This window comes from Callospermophilus lateralis, chromosome 14, assembly GCF_048772815.1.
Source record: "Callospermophilus lateralis isolate mCalLat2 chromosome 14, mCalLat2.hap1, whole genome shotgun sequence".
Taxonomy (NCBI): domain Eukaryota; kingdom Metazoa; phylum Chordata; class Mammalia; order Rodentia; family Sciuridae; genus Callospermophilus; species Callospermophilus lateralis.
In genome coordinates this window covers 43,314,883-43,337,737 of record NC_135318.1, presented here as the reverse complement: position 1 = coordinate 43,337,737, position 22,855 = coordinate 43,314,883, and the positions used below count along the sequence as shown (strand labels likewise).

At 36.4% G+C, this 22,855-nt stretch overlaps 1 protein-coding gene across 2 annotated transcripts in view; it reads right to left on the bottom strand.

Annotated features, from left to right (window-relative positions):
• Positions 1 to 13,038, bottom strand: part of Cimip6 (ciliary microtubule inner protein 6) — a 36,213-nt gene extending 23,175 nt beyond the window's left edge. The window contains exons 1-2 of one of the 2 annotated variants that reach the window (XM_076833932.2): positions 12,138 to 12,163; positions 8,284 to 8,494 (exon numbers count right to left, since the gene is read on the bottom strand). In XM_076833932.2, the coding sequence (XP_076690047.2) occupies positions 8,284 to 8,494; positions 12,138 to 12,163 (237 nt within the window). Of the gene's footprint in view, positions 1 to 8,283; positions 8,495 to 12,137; positions 12,164 to 12,958 lie in introns of those variants that run through there. The other variant, XR_013154519.1, reaches the window with a different exon arrangement.
• Positions 13,039 to 22,855: the final 9,817 nt, after the last annotated feature.

The following is a 22,855-nucleotide window of genomic DNA, read 5'->3' as shown; positions in this document are numbered from 1 at the left end:
ACACTATTTCTTAAAAGACAGCTAAAAATAAATCATGATATTTTTAGTTAAAATATAGCTGCTCAATACTTAAACTACCTTCTATTAACAGATGAAGTGCTAAAAATCAACAAAATAATTTTATCTGTTTTGCACATAATTTTAATATAATACATACACACACACACATAAAAACATGATTGATTGATTGATTGATTTAATTTATTTTATTTTGGGATTGAACAAAGGCCCTCTTTTATATGCTAGTGCTATACCACTGAGTTACATTCCCAGCTCTTAAACATGATTTAATCTAAAAATTATATTCTATATTTTTTTAGAGAGAGAGAGAAGAGAGAGAGAGAGAGAGAATTTTTTAATATTCATTTTTCAGTTTTCAGTGGACACAACATCTTTATTTTATTTTTATGTGGTGCTGAGGATCAAACCCAGCGCCCGGCACATGGCAGGCCAGCGCGCTACCGCTTAAGCCACATCTCCAGCCCAATATTCTATACTTTTTAATCATGATAATACAAATAAGGTGTCATCATCTAAAAATGGCAGTTTTCAAAGTTTTTAGTCCATGATCCACACCATGACATAATTTTTATATCATGCAAGGACACACAATACTACACATACATAAAACTGAAAAAAAATTTCATAAAATATTTATTTCTATTAGTTTTCAGGGTACTCAGCCATTTTTCTATTGTGTTATTTCTCTTCTATTCATTTTATAGTGCTGACTACAATTCACATCGATTTATAATTCACTAATAACTCAGTTAGAATGTTTCCAATAATACTGAATTTTTGGTATAAAAACCTACCTAAGTACCTAGGAAAGTGATAGATTTTTCATTAGTACATACACACCATTTCATTAATACATACACAACTCTTAGAAGCTGGGAAAGCAGTGAGGGAAATTATTACTCAAGTTAATTCTGATCAAAAATTTTAAAACTGTTTGATGGGGTAGAAAGAAAACCTTGGGGAAAAGGAACTGTGGCAACTGAGTTCCTGGGCATTATTAGGGAATATTCCTTGGGCTAAGAAAGTAGATCTGCCTGGGATGGGGATGTAGCTGAGTGGTAGAACCCTTGACTAGAAAGTAGTTCTGCCTAAAAAAACAGCGATGATTCCATAACCAAAGACTTTTAAAATGTGAATTAAGTGAAATGAATATGTGATTCTAATAATAAAATTCAGACAATACAATTGAGGCTACATTGATTCAAAAAGAATAGGCATCTAAAGAAACCTATGTTGGTTCAAAGAGAGTCATCTCTCAAATGAGATTAGTTTCTAAAAAAGACAAGCACATGTAAGAGGTACAATATCAAACTTAAAATAAAATGTAATGGAGTCGACTTGTTAGAAGACTCCAGCAGCTTAGGAATAGAAGAAATTCATGAAATATGCTAAAGGCACCAAAAATAAGTTTTGGGTTTTTTTTTTTTTTTAACTTTTTAGAGCAAGAAATCAAAGAAATGCTAACAATTTAGAAAGGAGTACACTATTCAAAGCTAAAAAGTCAGAACAACTCAACTTAAGGTCCTTTGTTAATGAAAACTACCTTAAGACTGAAAATGACAGGATAAACACATACCAAAGAGGGAACTAAGGACTGAATAGTTGTTACTTTATTTAGTGCCAGTTTTTAGGCCAATGACAAATGGTAACTAGGAGTAATGGAAGAACAGGTAATTGTAAATAGGTGATTTCCGCAGAGATCATAGAAATTTTAGGAACTAGGGAATTTTGGAGAACAGGAAATATTGGCTAATGCCTCATGTATTTTCAGAATGGGCTAAAAGGTGGATTTTAAAAACTGAGACAAATTAATATGGATCCTAAGAAAATTCTAGAGCAGATTACTAAACAGATGGTGTCTTCTCACTATCTGGCTAAAAATAGTCACATCTTACTGTTGTCAGAGTGCCTGATTCTTGTAGCTCTTTCTCCTCCACTCCAATTCATAATTATGACAGTGCTTAATATGTTTCAAGGTTTAAGACTTATAGGCCTTATCTTACCACAATTCTACAAGGTAGATACATCCACTTTACAGTGAGAAAACTGGCAGATGAAGTAACTTTCCCAAGGCACATCACTAGCAGGCAGCAGCACTACCACAATTCAATCCCCCACCCATCTGGACATAACCCTAATTTCTGTGCTCCATTGCTACATCAAATCTCCTGTAGAATGCTAAACCAAATAAGCATAGACTTAATTACATTATTTCAAAAGTGGCTATAAGTGTCTTAGTCTCTTTTGTGCAGCTTTAATGAACATAATTTTATTGGCTCACAGTTGTGTAGGCCCATAGGTCTGATATCAAGGAGCCATGGTGTGGGCAGGTTTGACAATTCTAATTCCGAGTTGGCCTCTAGAATGCTCATGTACTTGGGAGATGTAAGAGTAAAAGGAAGGCAAAGGGGGTTGACCTTGTCCTTTTATTACAGAATTAATCCCAGTCATGAAGGTGAATGGTCTAATCACCTCTTAACAGTCTCACCTCTTAATACTGTTACAATGGCAATTACATTTCTACGTACATTTTGTAAGGCACAAACTTTCAAACCATAGTAGTCAGTATTCTAAGAAAGTTCTATGAAAGGTTATAAGGCATTCATTTTGTAGTATAGTATATCTACATTTATTGATCAGAAACTTGTTTTACTAATATCCAAGTTACTGGGAAAGGGATACTGGGTAAGCAAACTACTAGAAGATGCTTGGTGAACTCCAATTTTTTTCTCAAATGAATATAATACAAAAACTATTCTTTTTTAAAAAAAAATTGTAATTGTAGATGAACAGCATGCCTTTATTTATTTTTGTATGCAGTGCTGAAGATTGAACCCAGTGCCTCACAGATGCTAGACAAGTGCTCTGCCACTGAGTCACAGCCTCAGTCTACAAAACTATTCTTAAAGCAGAGAACCAGTAAACCTTCCAAGCAAAATTTGTTTTAGTTTCACAGATATAAAGGAAATAATGAATTATTTTTCCTAAAATTTGATGGATGACTTTAAGACGCTGTAATTGGTAAAAGAGTTCTGATGAGTGTTAAAATTAGATGCATTTTCACTTCAACTGAATGAAATATTACAGTTCAAAGGATATTATCTTTCCTATTTCTAGACAGTCTTCCCTATGCTTAGAAAGTATGGGTTGTCCCCGAAGAGTGAGAGCATGACTCCCATGCACGGGCACACGCCTTTTTGGTCCAAGCACTTATGCATAAGAGTTTATGAGATCAAAGAAATAGATGGAGCTTGCTTTTGTCTTCACCTCACACTGAAGAGAAAGACTAATAAAATATCTACTGTTCTGTGGCTCATCACTAACATTGGATTTGAGAGGGGTAGATATGGAAATATTTAAGACAAAGTAAGCCAAATTGGGAAGTCATCTAATGTGATGGGTAGGCCTGGGGGGACAGATGACATTTGCAGATTATAAGAGGGGGCTTTGCCTAAAGAGACAGTTGTTCCCAAATCAAAACTTTGGACCCAGAGAGAAAAGGAAGCCTGCACTCAGGTCCGTACTCCCCACCCGCTGCCCCCACATTTTAAGGCCTATACCCTTTCCTAGGTTAGGACTGATAGTCACTAGGGTTCCCTGGTTAGGACATGCCTGGAGATTCCTGGGTAGAACTCCTTCTAACCCCTCAATCCTGGAAAGTCTAATGTCCACTGCACTGTGGGCCCATCAGTTACATTTACATTTAGAAGCCAGTGTGAGGGAATCTATGTAATACACCTGTTATCCCCAAGTTATCAGAAATGTCTTAGTAAACACTATTTTATTTTCCATTCTTTAGGAAATTATGGGAGAATCCTCAGAAGAGAAGTGGTAAAAACAAGTGGAGAATCCTGGAGAAATGAGTTAAGAGAAAACAAGAGGTAGTAAGCTGGGCAGCCAGGAGTAGCTTGGCCAAGACGGTTGTGGTGACAGTAGTCATCTGTGATACATAAAATCCTCCTCGGGGATTCCTAAATATAGTGAAACTAAAATTGTTTTGCTATAGATATCAGGAATGCTAAAAATGTCTCTTTTAAAGTAATTTATAATGTCTCCTATAACAGTTACTTACCTGTGTTCTGTGAAACACTAGGTCCCAGGCATATTAGTAGATGTTATGCAAAAAGAGGCTCCCATAGTTAAGTAAATTTGAGAACTAGTCAGATAAGCAAAGTTAAACAAGTTTATCACAGAATTTCTCAGAACCTTTATATACCAATGTAAACTGTGAAGCTCTAAGAAAGGTAAATAAAAGGACATGTTTTACAAAACATATTCGATTTTGGAAATTTATTTTTTCAAGCATGTAGGCAAGGGTTAGTGCTCTGAAAAATGCACTTTTGAAAATATCAACTTACTACAATTTCTTTTAAATAATATAAATATTTAGAAAACCAAGATAACTGGGCTAAAATACTCCATTTCGCTCTTTCCAGTGCCACCAATTTTATGTCTTTAGTTAGAAATATATAAAGGATAATTTCATTTAAAAATCTTATAAACAAATACAACCAACCAATCTAGTGTTGAGTTCTAAAGATATTATCTTAGCAAAATGTATAAAACAGATGTCAGTAAACATATTTAGACAACTTCATTTTATTTCTTAAAGCCAGCTCTACTATATATATTTATATATTTCAACCAAGCTAATTCTTAAAAAGAAACCTGTCATCTTAAATAAAAGAACAAAGTTTACATACATGTGAAATAGCAGTCTTTATTGCTTCTTGGATAATGGAAATGAATACATTAAAAATTTCCTTTTTAGTTTTGTTTTTGAAACAAACTTTTCCTTCACTGCTCACCCAAACCACACGACTTTGTGATGCATCTCTTGTCTTTGTCTGTAACTCTTTATTCATATCTCCTATTAGCCTCTCTTACCTGTGCTCTTACTTCATTTCAAACTTCCTTTCACCATCTCTGAAGGTCTAGCACATTTCTATTCTTGAACTAGCTTTTCTTTAGTGTCCCCAGTGTGGGGATGGGTGGAGTTAACAGTTTCCCTTAGATTCAACCCTGAATAGAGCTCAGGAAAGTTACTCATTAAGAAATATGAGAACTACACTCACCTGGATTTCTGTACCAGATTTATTTCCCCAGTGTAGGTCTGGTTTAATAATTTAATAACGGATTTCTTTTAAATCCCAAATAAAGAATACAAGAGCACCTACAAGAGCAAGTTTATAAAATCAAGTGCCTCAAACAATCCTTGCATCGGTTTACAACTGATATTAAAGCATATTTGACCGTGAGAATTCTTTCCCCGAGATCTCACGTATTGCATACAATAGCAGGGTGTATAGTTTTATGACAAGAACTGTTGATATCATAGATGTGGAGAGCTCACAAAATAGCCTCTTCAACAAATGGTGCTGAGAAAACTGGAAATCCATATTTAACAAAATGATATTAAACCCCTATCTCTCACCACGCACAAAACTCAACTCAAAGTGGATCAAGGACCTAGGAATTAAACCAGAGACTCTGCATCTAATAGAAGAAAAAGTAGGCCCTAATCTCGTCATGTGGAATTAGGCCTCAACTTCCTTAATAAGACTCCTATAGCACAAGAATTAAAACCAAGAATCAATAAATGGGATGGACTCAAACTAAAAAGTTTTTCTCAGCAAAAGAAATAGTCTGTGAAGTGAATAGAGAGCCTACATCTTGGGAGCAAATTTTTTACCCCTCACACATCAGATAGAGCACTAATCTCTAGGGTATATAAAGAACTCAAAAAGCTAAACACCAAAAAAACCCAAATAACCCAATCAACAAATGGGCCAAGGACCTGAACAGACACTTCTCAGAAGAGGATATACAATCAATCAACAAATATATGAAAAAATGTTCATCATCTCTAGCAATTAGAGAAATCCAAATCAAAACTACTCTAGGATATCATCTCACTCCAGTCAGAATGGCGATTTCCATTAAACATCAAGTAAAATCTCAACTCCACCTAATGCACACTGGCAGAGATGAGAAAACTGGTATAGAGCAAGCTGACATTGCTGAAATGGTCTGAGACCATTTGGATAGTACACATTTCCTTCTTCAAGTGTCATGCTGGAAAACATCTACATGAGAAATTATGATTACCTCTGCAGGGGCATCTTTTGCATACCATCTGTTGATCACTTCCTGAGCCCAGTATTGTATTAGGTCTTGCATCATAGAATCCTGTTCTCCATGGGGAGTGGTGGGCTTCTCAGTCCCCACAACTGTACAGGAGCAGTAGGTTAGGATTCTACTACTGCCAAGAGCTAATGCTTATTGAGTGTTCCCTTTGTGCATCATGAATCCTCTTCTGCCAGGTTACCATGTGGTCCTTCCCCAGTCCCTTTCAGGTCTTCACTCCTTCTTGAAGACTTCACTCCTTCTTGGAGAGGCTTTCTCTGACCACCTATTTAAAGTTACAGTTCTCCCTTCTTACCTCCTCTTCCATGCTAACTCTTACCACCATCTAGTATCCTAATACAGTGTATTGTGCTTATTTTCCCACCAGAATGTAAGCAAGGAGCTGCCCTCTATTTATTTTATTGACTGCTATATCCCAAGTGCCTCGAATAGGACCTGACAAAAATATCTATTTTAATTCTCACAAAAACTCTATGAGAAAGAATGACTACTAACTCTATTTTATATATAATAAAACTGAAGCTTTGAAAAAGTAATTATTTGCCCAAAGTCACATGACAAGGGTACAGTAGCAACAAAAAGGAATGAACAAATGGTATATGCAACAATCTAGAGAAATCCCAACTGCAAGAAAAGGATTCGGAAAATTCCAAACTGTCTAATTCCATTTGTATGACTTTCTAGAAAAGGCAAGACCTCAGAAAACAAATCAGTGGTTCCCTGGGCTGAAGCAGAGGAAAAGGATAACTATAAAAGAATAAGGGAGAACTTCTGGGAATGATGGAACTGTTCCATAGCTTGACTGTGGTCAGGTAAATGACCACACCGTCACCAAAACTCACAGACTTGTACATTTAAGAAAGGTGATCTTCTGTGCAAATGCTCCCCCACCTCCAAAGATGTTCATGTCTTACTCTCTGAACCTGTAAATGTATTAATTAAAATAGCAAAGGGACCTTGTTGATGTGATTCCAGATCCTGAGATGGGAGATTAGCTTGGGTCATTTGGGTATATATGTTATTACTATGAGACCTATGCAATCACAGAGTCCTATAAGAAGGAGGGAGGAGAGTCAGTTAGTACACAATTTGAAATGCTATGATGCTGGCTTTGAAGAGGAAGGTGCCAAAAGCTCAGGAATGTGGGCAACCTCTGGAAGCTGGGAAAGGCAAAGAAACAGATTCTTCCTAAGGACTTCTAGAAGGAACCTACTCTGCCAATGGCCAGTGAGACAGATTTTGGGACTTCTGAATTCCAGAACTAGAAAAGAATAGACTTATGTTAAGCCAGTGTTTAAGTTTATGGTAATTTTTAACAGCCACAATAAGGAAGAAAATATAATAAATCAAACCTCAATAAATCTGACTTTCTGAAAAAAGTTTTATAGTTGTAGATAGACAGCATGCCTTTATTTTATTTGGTTATTTTTATGTGGTGCTGATGATTGAACCCAGGTCCGCACATGTGCTAGGCAAGCACTCTGCCACTGAGCCTGTCCCCAGCTCCAAATCTGACTTTTAAAAAAGGAAGTGGAATATATTTAGCATGGTACAGCAAATAAAAGGGGTTTGGCTAAGCCAACAATCCTGGGTCAGAAACAGGAGTGTGATTATTTGCTTACTCTCTAACTGACATGTTAATTAACCTCACTGGAGTATTATTATCACCTTTAAAATATTTCCAATAATATGTCATAGAAATTAAATTCAGAGATTAAAAGATATAATTTATACAAAAACTTTGCTAGCACTTTATATGCTTTCAATAAGTTGTAGCTATTATTTTAGCTGATTATCATGGGAAATTTTCATGTTAGAATACACATAAAAATATAACATAACAGCAGAAATAAGCCTCCAATCATTATTTAGTGGCTACAATCTAGAAAAATTAGATGCAATCTAGAAAAAATGGATTCCTTCCTGATAGACAATTGCTTGTATGCCAAAGTTCTCTACCAGAATAGGTCCGAGTTACTTCTTTTAACTATTGGATTATAAACAGTAGTACTCTGAGATGTGTCACATCCTTTAAATAAGTATGTGACCAAACTGTCCTACAAAACAGTTTCCAAATCTAAATCTATATTTGTATGTAACAAACATCTGTCCAACCTGGTCCTCTGTCTTGTTTTTGGAATCTATGAAGGGAATTGGTTCATAGAATGTTCTTGCATTTGTGATAATGAATTTGGCATAATCTACACGTCCTCTCCTCACACATGGTTTTGAACGTTGTATGCTTTTCCCAGGTTTTTTTTCATGTTTGATTTCTTCTTCTTTCTTGGTTACATATACTATACCATCATCTTCTATTTTATGCTGTCTGAAAGACATAATTAAATAATAAGTAATTTACCCAATAAGCAAGCAGTCATAATTAAATAAGATTCAAATATATTTCAAGTATTAGTCAAGACAATTTAAGTTTTATTAATAGTTTTTGACAGCTTGTGCTATTAAAATTTAGGTGGTATCTTCTCATTCTAAATATATGAGATAAAGGAACTATGTGTCAATAGTGATTATTCATTATGATCAGTGTAGTATGCAGATTCTAATTGGCTTGGAGTAAAGAGTAGTTATTTGATTATGCTTATAAGTCATGTTTGCAATATTTATACCTGTGGCTAAATTATATGCTAATGTGAACACATTTTGTTTCCAAATTTTATTACCAGGAGATGCCCCCCTACATACTTTACCTCATAAATTCAGCCATCTGGACAAAGATAACCACTTAATTTTAAAAACTCATCTAGAAAATTTATAAAAGCAGGCTGGGAATACAGCTCAGTTGGTAGAGTACTTGCCTCACATGCACAAGGCCCTGGGTTCAATCCCCAGCACCACAAAAAAAAAAAAAAAAAAAAAAAAAAGCTACCCAATGATCAGCAATATTTATCTTTTTGAGGAAAAAAAAATACTGCGTAGGCAAAACAATTAAGTATTATCATTTTATGCTTCTAATGATAATATTGCTACAAAAAGTAGAATTACTGAAATGAAAAACATTAAAGAGATATTTAAAGTTCATAGAACATTTTCCTTTTAAATAAGGAAAAACAGATATTATGAAAGTCTATTAAAATTTCACATACTTGAAAAATAAAGAATATGATAATCTGAATAATTTTCACACACGAGGCTTTTAAAATCAAAGCTCTGACCCCACAAAAGGTGAATTAGGAAGATTCCAAATTTATAAGAAATTCTGTTTAGCCTGATACTCAGACCCTAAAATATAACCCCTACCTTACTTCAAACCAAAGCCAGGCCCATCTCTTCTATCATGTCATTTTTCAATTAAAATCCTCAAGTAGCTCTCCACTGCATTTAAAACAAATTACTGCCTCTTGATTGGAGCTCATGTGTGACTTGCTAATCTCTTCACCCTCATTCAAGCCTCTCTGCCTCACTCCTGCAGCTTCTCCTTTTCTTTTCTCCTCAGGGCCTTTGCACATGTTGTGCTCTCAACCTGCACTTCTCTTCCCCAGCTCCCTGCATAGCTTGCTGGTGATCATTTAGATCTCAGTCTACAAGTCATTTTTTCAGAAGCTTTGTATCTATTTTCCCCTCCTGACTCTCTATATTCACTATTTTAGTGATTTGTCCTTTTATTTCATGACACTTACCACGGTTTATAATGCATGTACCTAGTTTTTTGTTTACTTGCTTTTAGTAAGCACCAGAAATACCCTACTAGTCATAGTCAATAAGTTCCATGAGGTGGGGATTGTTTCACTTATTATTTACCCAATATCCAGGCAAGGGGTTCTGTTCCCTGCAGATGAATAAAGTGCCATTTATATTGACATATTTCTGATGACTCTGATGGGATTTTTTTTCTGAACTCTGGGTTTGTTTTAGCTGTGTATCCTCTGCAGTCCCTCCACTACACAAATAACATTCAATCCTTGTGACTGATTTGAAAAAACTGATTACTGGTAAAGTGTAAATAACTTCTAAGCCTTTTCTACTATCTTTCCGGAAACATAAGTATTTATTTCAAGATTGTGACTTTGAGGTTAATTAATTTATCATTGTAGAATCCTGGCATCAGTCTTTCCCCATCTGCTTCTCATGGTTGTAACCCAGCAATACATTGGTACTAGAACCAGGTCTTCAAAGGACAATAGCTATTTGTTTACACACTTATGCACTCCTTCAGTTAAGCACTTGTGTAAATGACTATAGATAAAGAAATGTGGAACTGGGGTTGTCGCTCAGTGGTAGAGCCTTTGCCTCACATGTGTGAGGCACTGGGTTCAATTCTAAGCACTGTGTATGAATCAATCAATCAACACAACAAAAAAAATGTAAAAAAAAGAAATGTGAAACATGACTCTTCAGTAATTTCTTATAGAAGGAAAACAGATAAAAACCCTAATGGGCTCTGCAATTAGTCAGATCTGGATTGGAATCACAACTCTGCCATTTAATATCTGAACTTCATTTTCCTCATTGGCCTGATAAGAACAATATCTATTATGACAGATGTGAGAATAACCCTGAATAATTCATTCTTCCAATAAATAGTCACTATGTGCCACATGCTGTTTGAGGTATGGAGGATACAGCAGTGAAAACAGAAAAATTACTGCCCTCATAGAGCTTACATTCTAGCAGGGGAAGGCAGATGATATATAAAATAACAAATGCACAGTCTTTTATATGGTGTTAAGTGGTGAGGACAACAATAAAGCAGGGAAAAGGAGTGCATGCACGTGGGAGGTAGGCTGCATTTTTAGGTAGGGTGGAGGCTGCTTTGTGAAGGTGGCAATTGAAAAAAGAAACAGGGGAGGGAGAGAACTAAGTGCATATTTGAGGGAAGAGCATTCCAAACCAGTGAACTGTAACTGCAAAGCCTTGCAGCAGGAATATCCCCATCCTTAGCACAGTACTTCCTGAAGTGTGATTGCTGGAGTAAGCTTCATTGGCATCAATGTGACTTCGTTAGAACTACAACTTTAAAGACATCATTTCAATACTAAATCATCATCTCTGGGGCTGGTTCCCAGGAACCTGTTTTAACCAGCTGTCTAGCTGACTCATATATGTTTAAGTTTGAGAACCACTCTTCTACCATCAAAAATGCAGGCTTTGGTTCCACTGATTCCACATCACTCTTAACTAGCCGTGCTACCTTGATTCAGTGGATCACAAAACATTCCGTACATGGGAGGGCTTGTTAAAGCCCAGATTATTGGGCCCCACACCCAAAGTTTCAGATTCAGTGTGTTCGGATGGGGGATCCCCTAAGATTCTGCATTTCTACAAGTTCTCAGGTGATGCTAAGCTGGTCTGGGAATCACTTTGAGAATCTCGGAGAAAACAGCAAGAAGGCCTGAATACTAGAGCAGGGTCCTGCCAGAGGGAGGTAAGCAGTAGACAAGGTCAAGTAAGGAGAGAGAGGCAAATTGTGTAGGCCTCAAGTAGAAGCCTTGGCTTTTGCTGTGCTGTGCATGATGGAGGATGGTGATCTAACCTACCTTGTAAAAAGACCATTCTGACTGCTATACTGAGTTGCTGCAGAGGGGAAAGGAAACAAAACTATTGCAGTCTCCAAGAGTGAGAAGCTGGGGCTTGGGACAGGGTGGGGATGATAGTGGAAATGATTAACAGTGTAGAGTCTGGATAATTTGCAAGAGTAAAGCCTACAGAATTTGCTAATAAGTTAAATGTGGGAAGTGAAAAGGAGTGGATGATTCCAAGATGCCTTCAAGAGTTTTAGGCCAGGCAATGCATGTGAAGTTGCTGACACACAGTACTGGGAGCAGTAAACGGTGCATTTTAAAAATTGTTATGGTAAGCATTCAGCCCCTAGAAACCGCAATTAGGAAGGGAACTGGATGAGGTTTGGCATGGACAGTGCTGGGGACCACCCCTGGGATTTCATCTAACTCTCCCTCTTAAGGAGGAAAATAATTTTCGGAAAAAGAAATAAAAATCCAAACCCCTGCACTTACTGCAGCTTTTCCTCCTTTCCTTCCATGGGCTCCTACGGCCTGGCACGTGGCAACGAGGAGCCTTTACCAGAAGAACGGGGACATAGCCCTGCTAGGAATGAGGCCCGAGAGCTAGGCAACTGTGACTCTTGCGTTGCGTTGCTAAGCGACAGCGGCCTGGCAACACCGCGGTGGAAAGGGGCGTGAGAGCTGGACCCGTACGCGCAGGCGCAGTGATCGCGGTCGGCTTCGCTCTGTTGGCCGCGGCCGAGCTGCGCAGAGCCTGGCCGGGTGTCTAGGCGTCCGCCCCACCAACCCGCAGTAGGGTGGACACCCTGCGCTTGAACTTGCCCTTCCCCCGGTAGGGCCAGGACTGGTGTTTATCACCGTGACTAGGTCCTGGGTGGGAGGGATCAGCGAGGGTCGGTTTCCGGAGCTTCCCCCGCCCGGGGAAGTGCTGCTCGGGTCTGCTCATCGTCCTCCCTCCAGAGCCCAGCAGGACGTTGCCCCGGCGTCCGCAGCTGCCAGAGCTGGCTCCAAAAGTGCGGGCAGGCGGGACGAAAACGTGTTTACTCGTGAGCCATTAAATACTGTGCAAGTCGTGATTCGCTTTCTCCGGTCAAGGAGAAAGCTTGGCTGTCACTGTTTACCACCAATTTCAAGCAAAACCTTTCCCGACCCTGTGGCAATGGTTAAAATAGAACAAGGGAACACTATCTCCTGCAAATGAGGCTCCCTGTGGAGTGTGCATCTGCCCAAGGCTGAGCGGCCTTCAGAATCAGGCACAGCGGATTGTAGGCTTAGGCAGCCAGCTGGTTGGGACTTGTTCGTGTAGCACTTACCAAAAAGAGCAAGCTCCTGGGAGAAGCCGACAATTACTTGCGTCCATGTCTGACCCTGGAATTTCTTACCTCATTTCACCATTGCCTTCCACTTTCCACTAACCAGAGCCAAACGTCTTTGGCATCTACCATGATAACTGTTACGCATTTTCCTGCATAAGGAAGGAAATGGAAAGGAAAAGTCCTCACTGAGTCGAATTCTTCTACATATCCGGCTGTGTGCAAGTGCATACGTTTTGTAACCCAGAGTCAATTTGTATATTTGGTTTTCCTTGGAGAGATGTAGGAAAGTGGAGGTTGGTCCTAATACCCATTGTACACATGTGAGCTAAAGTCCTGGCAGGACGAATGTATGAATAGATTTGTCACTCAGTGACCTAACATCTACTTCTCTGGTTTTATCTTAACCATTGTAGACACTGGATACCTGGACGTAATGGGACTTTGAATAATGGCTCCACCACTTAAACCAGTTAGTTCAAGAGGGAAGTGGATTAACCTCCCAGAGCCTCAATGTCTTCATACACTAGGGTTGTTATGAAGTATAATTTGATACAGGCAGAGTACTAAGAGCAGTGTCTGATGCTTAGTACTTGCTTGGTCACGATTAGCTTTCACTATTTTTTATTTGAGCAATTCAACCTGCCTATGCTGCTACATGTCCTTGAGGTTTAGTTGACATCCTTATCATTCCTTCTAATTTCTTCTAATCTCTTTGATTTGATTATTCAAATCACTTATCTTCAGGGACAGTATCTACTACTTGTTAAAAACAAATGAAAACATTTTCTCAACTTCCTGTCTCTCAAATTGACAAATTCACCTGAACCCATGCGGAATGAGTTGTTTGCCTCTATTTTGAAAGTATTAGTCTATAATAAATACATTTATGTCACTATCGGAAACTGTTATGCAGTTTGCATATGCCTAGGATTTATTAAAGGCCACGAGAAACATTAAAACAAATTGTGCCACAAGGAAGTCACAATCTAGTTAGGAATACAAGAGAATCACACACAAAAAAAATTGTGAACAAAACAGCAATGAACATATTATATAGCTGATAGTCACAAGTGTTAAATTTCAGTGCTGATGATAATATAGTATTATAAGATACACCATTTATTCTTGTATTCTCTGTAGGGCGATGGCATAATTGTATGGATTTTACAATAATTATTGACTTTTTATATAGAAAAGCACTGGACTACTTTAGTAGGTTTTTTTACTAATAACTATCTGACCTAGAATACATACTTAAAAATTCCCCATGATGTAGATTCTCACTTGTTTAAAAAAAAAAAAAAAAATCTGAAAAAAAAAATCAGTAAAAGATGTGATTTTCTCATTTGTGATAAGTAGTCTGAATGTTTACCAACAAAGTAGTTAATTGACTAACATTGTTCAAGTTAAAAAATACGAGTGCTGTTTGAGCTAGATAGCATACCTTCTGTGAGGGACCACAAGAGAATGGAAAGTGCTCATGCAAAATGTTATAGATTCAGAAAATCATCAATATGTTTTGGACCACAGGAAAATATCAAAAGAACAGTACAGTTGTATATCCTTGTAGGAAAGCTGGGGTTCAGGGAGATTCAGTTTCCTCTGAGTCTTTTTTTAAGTGATGTCGTTGGGATACAGGAAAGGATTGCAAACATGTGGCATAAACAAAAGCTAACCCAAATTCTATTTTTAAAAAAAGATCATTTATTTGCCTCATACACATGTGTTGCAAGGATTAAATGAGAAAATTCATTCAGTGAACTTATCCCAGCACATGGCAGCACTATTAAAAGCTAGCTGTTAGTATTCTTCCAATTTTTATGATTGGTAGGGTGGAAGTTTCATTGAGTGCACACATTATATTGCCTTTGTTTCATTACCTTAGACTGTAAGACATTAATAAAAAAATAAACATTAGTCGAGGGCCATGGAATGAGAAATGTGAGTGTTAGTTTTGCCTATCTTTGAGAAAGGATGGGTTCAAACAGGTCACATATGTGAGAGGGTCCCTGAGTTTTTCTCATGTCTAAGTTCAAAGCTAATTAATTTTTATCATACTTTAAAGAGAGACATATTAAAAAAAAAAAAAAAAAGAATGAGTTGTTGCATCTCCAGAAAGGTAAAAATCTCTAAATTTAAGGATAGGTTGGAGACTGGGGATGTAGCTCAAAATTTGGCAGCAAAATGCTTGCCTAACATGTGTGCCTAGCATCCCTGAATTCAAGACCCTAGCATGGCAAAAACAAAATGAAAAAAAAAAAAAAGCCCATATTTGATGTAAATAATTCATATAGATATATAAACAAAAATCTTTAAAATTTTCTAGAAATTTCTAGAAATAACTAAAATATATTCTAGTATACCATAGAGTTGTGCAAAACCATTATTAGAAATTACTAGTTCAGAAATTTACCTTATTGAGAGAAGAAATCTATATTTTATGGTTTCACAATTCAAAGTTCATTTTAAAATAATCCCAACTACCATTGTCTGTATAGAAGCTGTATAACCAAAGGATGAATGAAAAGCTAGTCTCAGCTGGGCAGAACAACGAAGGGCCACTTTACCCTATAGTGGTGTTGTGAATAAAGACTGGTTGAAGGAAGAATGTTGCAAAATAAAGTATTGTTGGAATGTTACCATCCTCAAAAGGTCAGAAATCACTAACTGAGCTGTCTAGTTTTAAAGGTTTTCTGTCTCCTAGTTTCCTTTTCAATATATTTTTTTTGTTCTGTCTGAAGAATACCAGAAATGTGATCATCTCTGTGCAAGCCATTGCCATACTTTATTATCTAATTATTAAGCAACACATTCTGAGCAACTGTCATATTCTGATCTATTCTTACTGGGCTGTGATATTTTAATTCACTGATTTGAGATTCAAGTACCTAGAAAAGTATCTTCCAAATAAAAGTTCTATGAGTAAGACTAACCCAGAAAAATCTTTCCTTATATCCTGCAAAATATATACTACTTCTAATATTTTCAGTAGTGTTTTCTTTAATGGACACCAATTAAAAGTGTTCAACACACTCCTTAGAGAAATGCCACATTTTAAAGATGGTAATTAAAACACCCTTTTAAGCTAAACAATTTAAGTTCTTCAACTTCTGCCCATAAAAATCTACTTTGATCCTTTTGATGATACAAATTGCCATCCTCTGTGCTTCCCCTAAGGGAGAATTAATACATACTGAATTTTGGGATTAGACCTGTGTTTAAATCCTAGTGCTGTGACTCTGGGCAAGTTATTTAAAGTTTTAAATTTTGAATATATTGCTTGTTAATCTTTAAAAGTAAATGAAAAATAAAGCCCCTGAAGAATAGGAATAAAAAAACCTGTAAGGTGGTTGGTTGTGTTCAATGGTATGCATAATCACCTGGCGCACAGTAGGTACCCAGTAAGTGTTTTCTACCACTCTTTTCCTTCCTTACCCATTGTCTAAGGTCAGTCGCCTTGAAAGTGATTCTGCTAGGATTTGATTTTGGAACTACTTTTCTTTTTCTATCCCTCATGGCCTCTACATTTAATTTCTCTCTTATTTTAAACCATGGTGATAAAAACTGAATATAAACTTCCAAATGGGGCTTCCTAATGAAGAATAGTTGAAAAGATTAGAAACAGGAGATTGGGTGGAAATACCTAGAAAGAGTAAAATCAGATCCCTTGACAGGAGTCCATGGTGACTGGAAGACTTTGATACAGGAAGGTCACAATAGGGGAGGAGAATATTATTATTATTTAGTGATGGAGTGGGTACAAAGGGAGAGAATGTGCCCCATCTGCTTTTAAAATGTCACCATACCTTATGCATTCTGGCAAATGCATGATGTTAGGTTCCATGATTGATAAAGCAAAAACAATAACTTTCTAAGAATAAGCACATCATCACCAACCCCCATGACTCCAACTCATGACTTAAGTGGTGTCATAATTTGGAACTGTGATATGTATGGGTAGACCTATGATAAATTAAAAAAAAAAAAAAATTGCTTTCCTTCTGTAGCACAAATGAAGAACCCGGAGATGTTAAGATTACATTTGAAGAAAAATGAGGGTTTTGACCTAAAAACTTGAATATGCCTAAAAAGAAATCACAGTTGAGGTTTTTAATAGAAAAGTATTTTAACAACACTTTTAATTAGTGAGGGAGTTTAGTTTACCTCAAATACCTCCTAATCTGAAGTCACTGTCTTCAAAACAGTATGGTAAAGAATGCTTTTACGAGCCATCACTTTTAAACTATTCTTCTAACCTACACTTTTCCCCTTATGTAATTATAATGGTATTATGTGTTTCGAGTTATAGTTAATTACTGCAGCATTTATAAGCTTTTCCAGAGTTTGGAAACTTAGCCATGTTTTTAATCCTCTTATGGTAAGCCTGGAAGCAAACTACTTACCTGATTTAAGCTTCCCTTTTCATTGTGTTCTCTGCCAAACTCTGAGGCTTTAATAATGGGTTGTAAGATTCAGGAAAAGAAATATTACAGGATTTTTTTTTTTATATATTTAAGAGAAGTAAATCAGTATCCAAAAGAAATGTGGCATTTCTACAGTTTTTTGCTATAGAGAGCATAGATATGGGAGGTATCTCTATCCTTGATTTATCTGTGTCATGGCTAGTCAACCTCACTGGGGACCGCAGGGAAGCCTAGCAGGTCACTGTTGTCTAGGCCACTGCAAAGAACAAAGGATTTCCGCATTGGAACTGCAGATTTGAGGCTGGCTTTTTTGCTTACCATTCAGGAGACCCATGGCAAGTCTTTGTCTGCACACAGGGATGCCAACACCTACCCTCTCTCAGCAAGGTTAGAAAAGCAGTCATGTGAAAAAGTGCTTCGTTAAACTGCCCTTGCCTAATAAGTGCAAAGCATCATATTTATTAAATCCAATTGCTGGACTGTTCTAGTGTCCCAACCTCACCCTCTTGGGATTCACTTCATAAGAGAAGGCCACTCCCTTTTTATAAAATATAGTTTCCATCTGTATACAATTTGGTGGCAGCCACCCCTGCAAAACTCTTACTTGCTTTTTGTTTATATTTTAGATTCTGTTTGTTTGTTGACCCTGCTGTTAATTCTCACTTTAAACCAGATTTCATCTCTGTAAGAATATTAGTTTGAGAAGCCCACCCATGCACAACATGATCTACTCCAAAATCTTATTTCTCTAAACATGGGCCTGAGTAGTACAGAAGTTAGGACCAAGTAACTAATTTTAGACTTTTGCTCCCATTTGGTTGTGGTTTGATTATTTTGGATGACAACCCAAAGCCTCAATAATAGGGAAATAGATGATTCTAAGCATGTTGTTTTCCTAATGAATATTTGAGGTTACTTAAGATATATAGAAGACATATAATTTTTCTTGGGCATACTTCATGGAATTATAAAACAGACATTTTCTTTCTATAATTCTATTAATATTTGGTAATGCAAGACTTATGTTACTTCTTATGGTTTCTACTCTCTTTAAACTTTTTATTTTTATCTTCTCTATGAAAGTTCTTATGTGCTGTTACCTAGATTCATTACAATTTTTTTCTGACTTGAATATAAATTGAACCAAATTTTTGCTTCCTATTTTTAATATCCTCTTTGCTTCTCATTCAGTATTTGAAGGACTATAGCATCGTAGTTATAAGCCAGGAACAGGAAGTGGAGCCATTTCTTAGCCACATTTCTTTCCCATATTTCCTTATCTGGAAAATGGTGAAAACTGTACTATCTGACTTCCTCAGCTTTTGTTATGATCAAATAAGATGGTCCACATTATGGTTCTTGGCATATAGTAAGTGCTCATTCACTTGTTCTCATTATCATCAGAATATAACTGTTTTGCAAGCTGAGATTACTTCTCTCTGCTCTGTTGTACCTGGCAGATCCTCAGTGGCTACTTCCCAAATGAATGGCAGAAACATCTAGTAAGTTTTATTCAGTCTTCTGTTCTTCTACCAACCCACTGGTATCTCACTGCTCTCTGGAATTTTTCCTCTGGAAGTTAAAGGTACCAGAGACAGTCTCACCAGTATAGCTGGAGACCTTAGAGTTAGGCAATGGCTTTACCATTTTTTTTCAGACTGCAACTTTTCTTGTTCAGTCCTCATTTTTCTTTGGACTTTGAACTCTCAGAAAAGCCAACAGGTCCCCAGTTTGGATCCTTTTCTCCAAACAGTGCATTCTTTTCCCACGAACCATCCTTGTCTCTGCTTTACTCTGTTTGTTGATCTAATTAAACTTATCTGGAATACTTTCCATCCGATTTGGGAAAGGAACTTATCCTTGCCTTAGCTCATGGGTTAGAAGGAAATTGTTACTCCCTTTGTGGCATCCCTCTCACCACCCACTTCCATTCCACTGGAGAAAAATCTTGATAATCAGCTTGTCAGAACTGGACTCTGATAGACTTTGGGCTTTAACAGCAGTCAGTGCTTAGGGATGCTGTACAACCTTGCCTTCTTTGTACTTTCTTTCTCTAGGGATTGGACAAGTAGGCAGGGCCTGTCTCAGCTGGCCTCACCATCTCAATTTGGTCTACCTGCATGCAGCATGGGAGAGCTAATGGACCACTCATTCACAGGTATGTAGCTACTTGGAGAGAGGGTACAGAATTCAAGAGAGAAGGTATAGAAAATAAGAAGGTTCACTTTGGCCTCCTATCCTAATTCAGTTTCTGTGATCTAGCTTTCACTTGAGTTTTCTGTTGTTGAACTGGATCTTTCTTTGGCTAAGGAAATCAGAGCTTTGTTTGCTATTTGCCATCATTTCTTTTCAATATGTTCTTTCAGCAGAGAACCCCTGAAAAAAGACCAAAGCCACATGCACAACCAGTCCCTAATACCATTCTTCATCCAGTCCAACCTACTTTACAAAACTATGAAAGTGTTTTTTTTCCCTTCTTATTCTAAAACTGGAACTCATAATATTAAGAGATGTCCTGATTAGAACAGGCTACGTTCACTCCATCTATGAGGGACAGATTCCTGCCCTAGTTTATGGGGATGGCCAAACACATGACTTTCAATACTGTGAAGAAGAAATTGGTAGCACTTTATTAGTCACATATTCACAGCAGAGGGGATGAGCATACTACACACAAGGTCACATGAGAGTTACCCTTGACAACGAATGAACAGCCAGAGGCTGTGGAAAACAGGCTTTGTAGTATCAAGATGGTTTGAACCCTGGTTTCCATCAGAGGAAGTGACTAGCTTGTTTGAATGATTCTGCAGGTTGGCAGGGAACTGAAACCTTCTATTCAGTGATAAGGAGGAAGCACATCTAAGTCCCTCGAAAAGGAGGTCTCTTTGGTTAGGGGACTTTTATCATGGGAGCAGAGTTGGAGGGGAAGAGAATTTGTGTTTAAGCCATTTGAAGCCCAGATGTCAAGGTAACACATAATACTGGGCTTTAATTTTAGGATTTATACTACACATTCATACAACCATAACATCATTTGTTTATTACCTTAGAATTTCACTTTAGACATGTTAATAATGTCTTACTTTCTTGTCAAATTGTGGACTACTCAGGGATAGAGAGCATCTAACTCCTCCACTTTAAAAACAATGTACATTATGATTTGAAAAAAAACATGATTAGCATTAAAATGATCTATTCTGTTATATCTCAAACCAAAACTTTCTAATTTAATCACATGAATAGCACTTAATATACCCAAGATTTGTCTTTGTACATGGATAATTAGTAGTGATATTTTGGTACTAAAGGATGCACTAAGTAGAATTCAATTTGTATTAGTATACTAAGTCTGAACTGTTGACTGGCAATGATGCCCATGTATTCCCATACTGCTGAATTAAACCTCTGTGATGTGACGGGTACTGACAGCTCTAAACATTTAGAGTTACCCAGGTTTGCTGACATTTGAAAATAGCTAATTTTCCCCCCACTCTGTTTTCAAACAGCTGTTGAAACAATAAAATGAATGGGATTGGCATTCTTTCTAAAATCAGAGTTAAGCTACAGCCTAGATACCAGAATGCTGATGTCTCAAATGTATTATTCACACTACATATTGTAAGCACTAATGGGGCCCATTAAGAGAATTCTTACTGTAGCTAATTCAAGCAAATTGATATGGGGGAGGGATGATAAGGAGGTCATAGACAAATGGGAAGAATTTATAATATATCCTCCCAGTTTTCTAAAAATATGATGTTAATCCTTATTTTCATTTCAATTTAGATCCATTAGATTATTTTATTTTTTTACTTTATTAAAATATTTGTTAAATTGTCTGCAACCACAAATATAAAGTTCTTTTCCTTTTAAAATTATGATATACAATAGAAAAATGAATGAAAGTTTCAACATTTAACTTATTTTTACCCTTTCAGAGTAATTCATTATATCTCTGAGATGGAATGTCTTTTCTTATATTTCTTACAAATAATCCTATCTAAATCCATTGCAGTATGAAATATTGGTATAGAGAAACTACTGATTTTATTACATGAAAAATAAAACTGATTTACTTAAATTAAAATGAGGTTTCCATTGCAAAACTTTTTTCAAGTACTTTGAAGTATTGTCTTAGTTCAGTTTCTATATTGCAAGAGTTTAATTCAAAAATATTTTCTATGAAATAAACTACTTCTTTCAAATTAGATATTAGGAAATATATATTTTATCAATAATTTTGACTTTATAAAAGGAATACATGCTTATTGTAGAAAATTTGGTAAACATTGTTATAAATAAAGGAAAATTTTATCAGCTAGACCACTGCTCAATTTCAATGAATTTTTCTCTATTTTTCTTCCGTCAATCTATAACAGTTTTGGCCAATGTGCTATCTACCAACCACATGTAACTATTTAAATTTAAATGAATTAAAATTAAATTAAACTAAAAATTTAGTTTAATGGCTATTTTAATAGCCACATGTTACTAATGATAATGTTAACCCAAATATAAAACATTTTTATTATCACAGAAAGTTCTATTGATAGAGCTGTTAGAGGTATATGTATTTCATATGTGTAAATCCATATGAAACTTAATTGTGTTTATATATGTACACATATATGTATATTAAATTCAGTTTTCTGAAAATGTCTTAATTCTTTATTCTTTAGCATTTTAAAAAGATCTAGTTGATAGTTACTCTTTGTTAGGTCTTGACATAATTGTACTGTTTTGGGGCTTCCACTGTTGCTGTTGAGCAAGCAGCTATAAAACTAATAGCTGTTTGGATTTCTATCTTTTCTCTCTGTCTGCTTTTAAATATCTTCTTTTTGCTATTTAAGCTTTATGATAAAACTTTACACCAGGTTTATGTGTGAATTTTAAAAATGTTATTCTTCATGGAGTATGCTGTGCATTCTGTGTAAAGTTTTTTTTTAATTTTGCAAAATTATCTGTTAACTATCACCATGATTACTGCTGCTTTCTTTCTTCAACTCTTCTTCCTGAGAATGTGGTGACATTTTAAAGATTTTGCAATCTATCTACTGTGTTTCTACTGTCTTTCATATTTTCAATGTCTTTCAATATTTCAGCAATTTTTTCAATTTTCAGTATTTCAGCAATTTTCTCAAACTTACTTGCAGCTCATTAATGTTCTCTTCAGCCCTATCAGCCATATCTAATCTGCTGTTTAATAAAAGGTGTATATTTGTAACTTAAGCGATTACGTTTCTTTGTTTTTAAAAGTTTTATTGCAGGCTGGGGTTGTGGCTCAGTGGTAGAGTGCTTGCCTAGCACGTGTGAGGCACTGGGTTTGATCCTCAGCACAACATAAAAATAAAAAAAAATAATGGTTATTGTGTCCATCTACAACTAAAACAAATATTAAAGAAAAAAAAGTTTTATTGGGTCTTTTTTAAATCCTGCCTGTCCATGTTGTAAAAAATTCAGCAATTCTGAG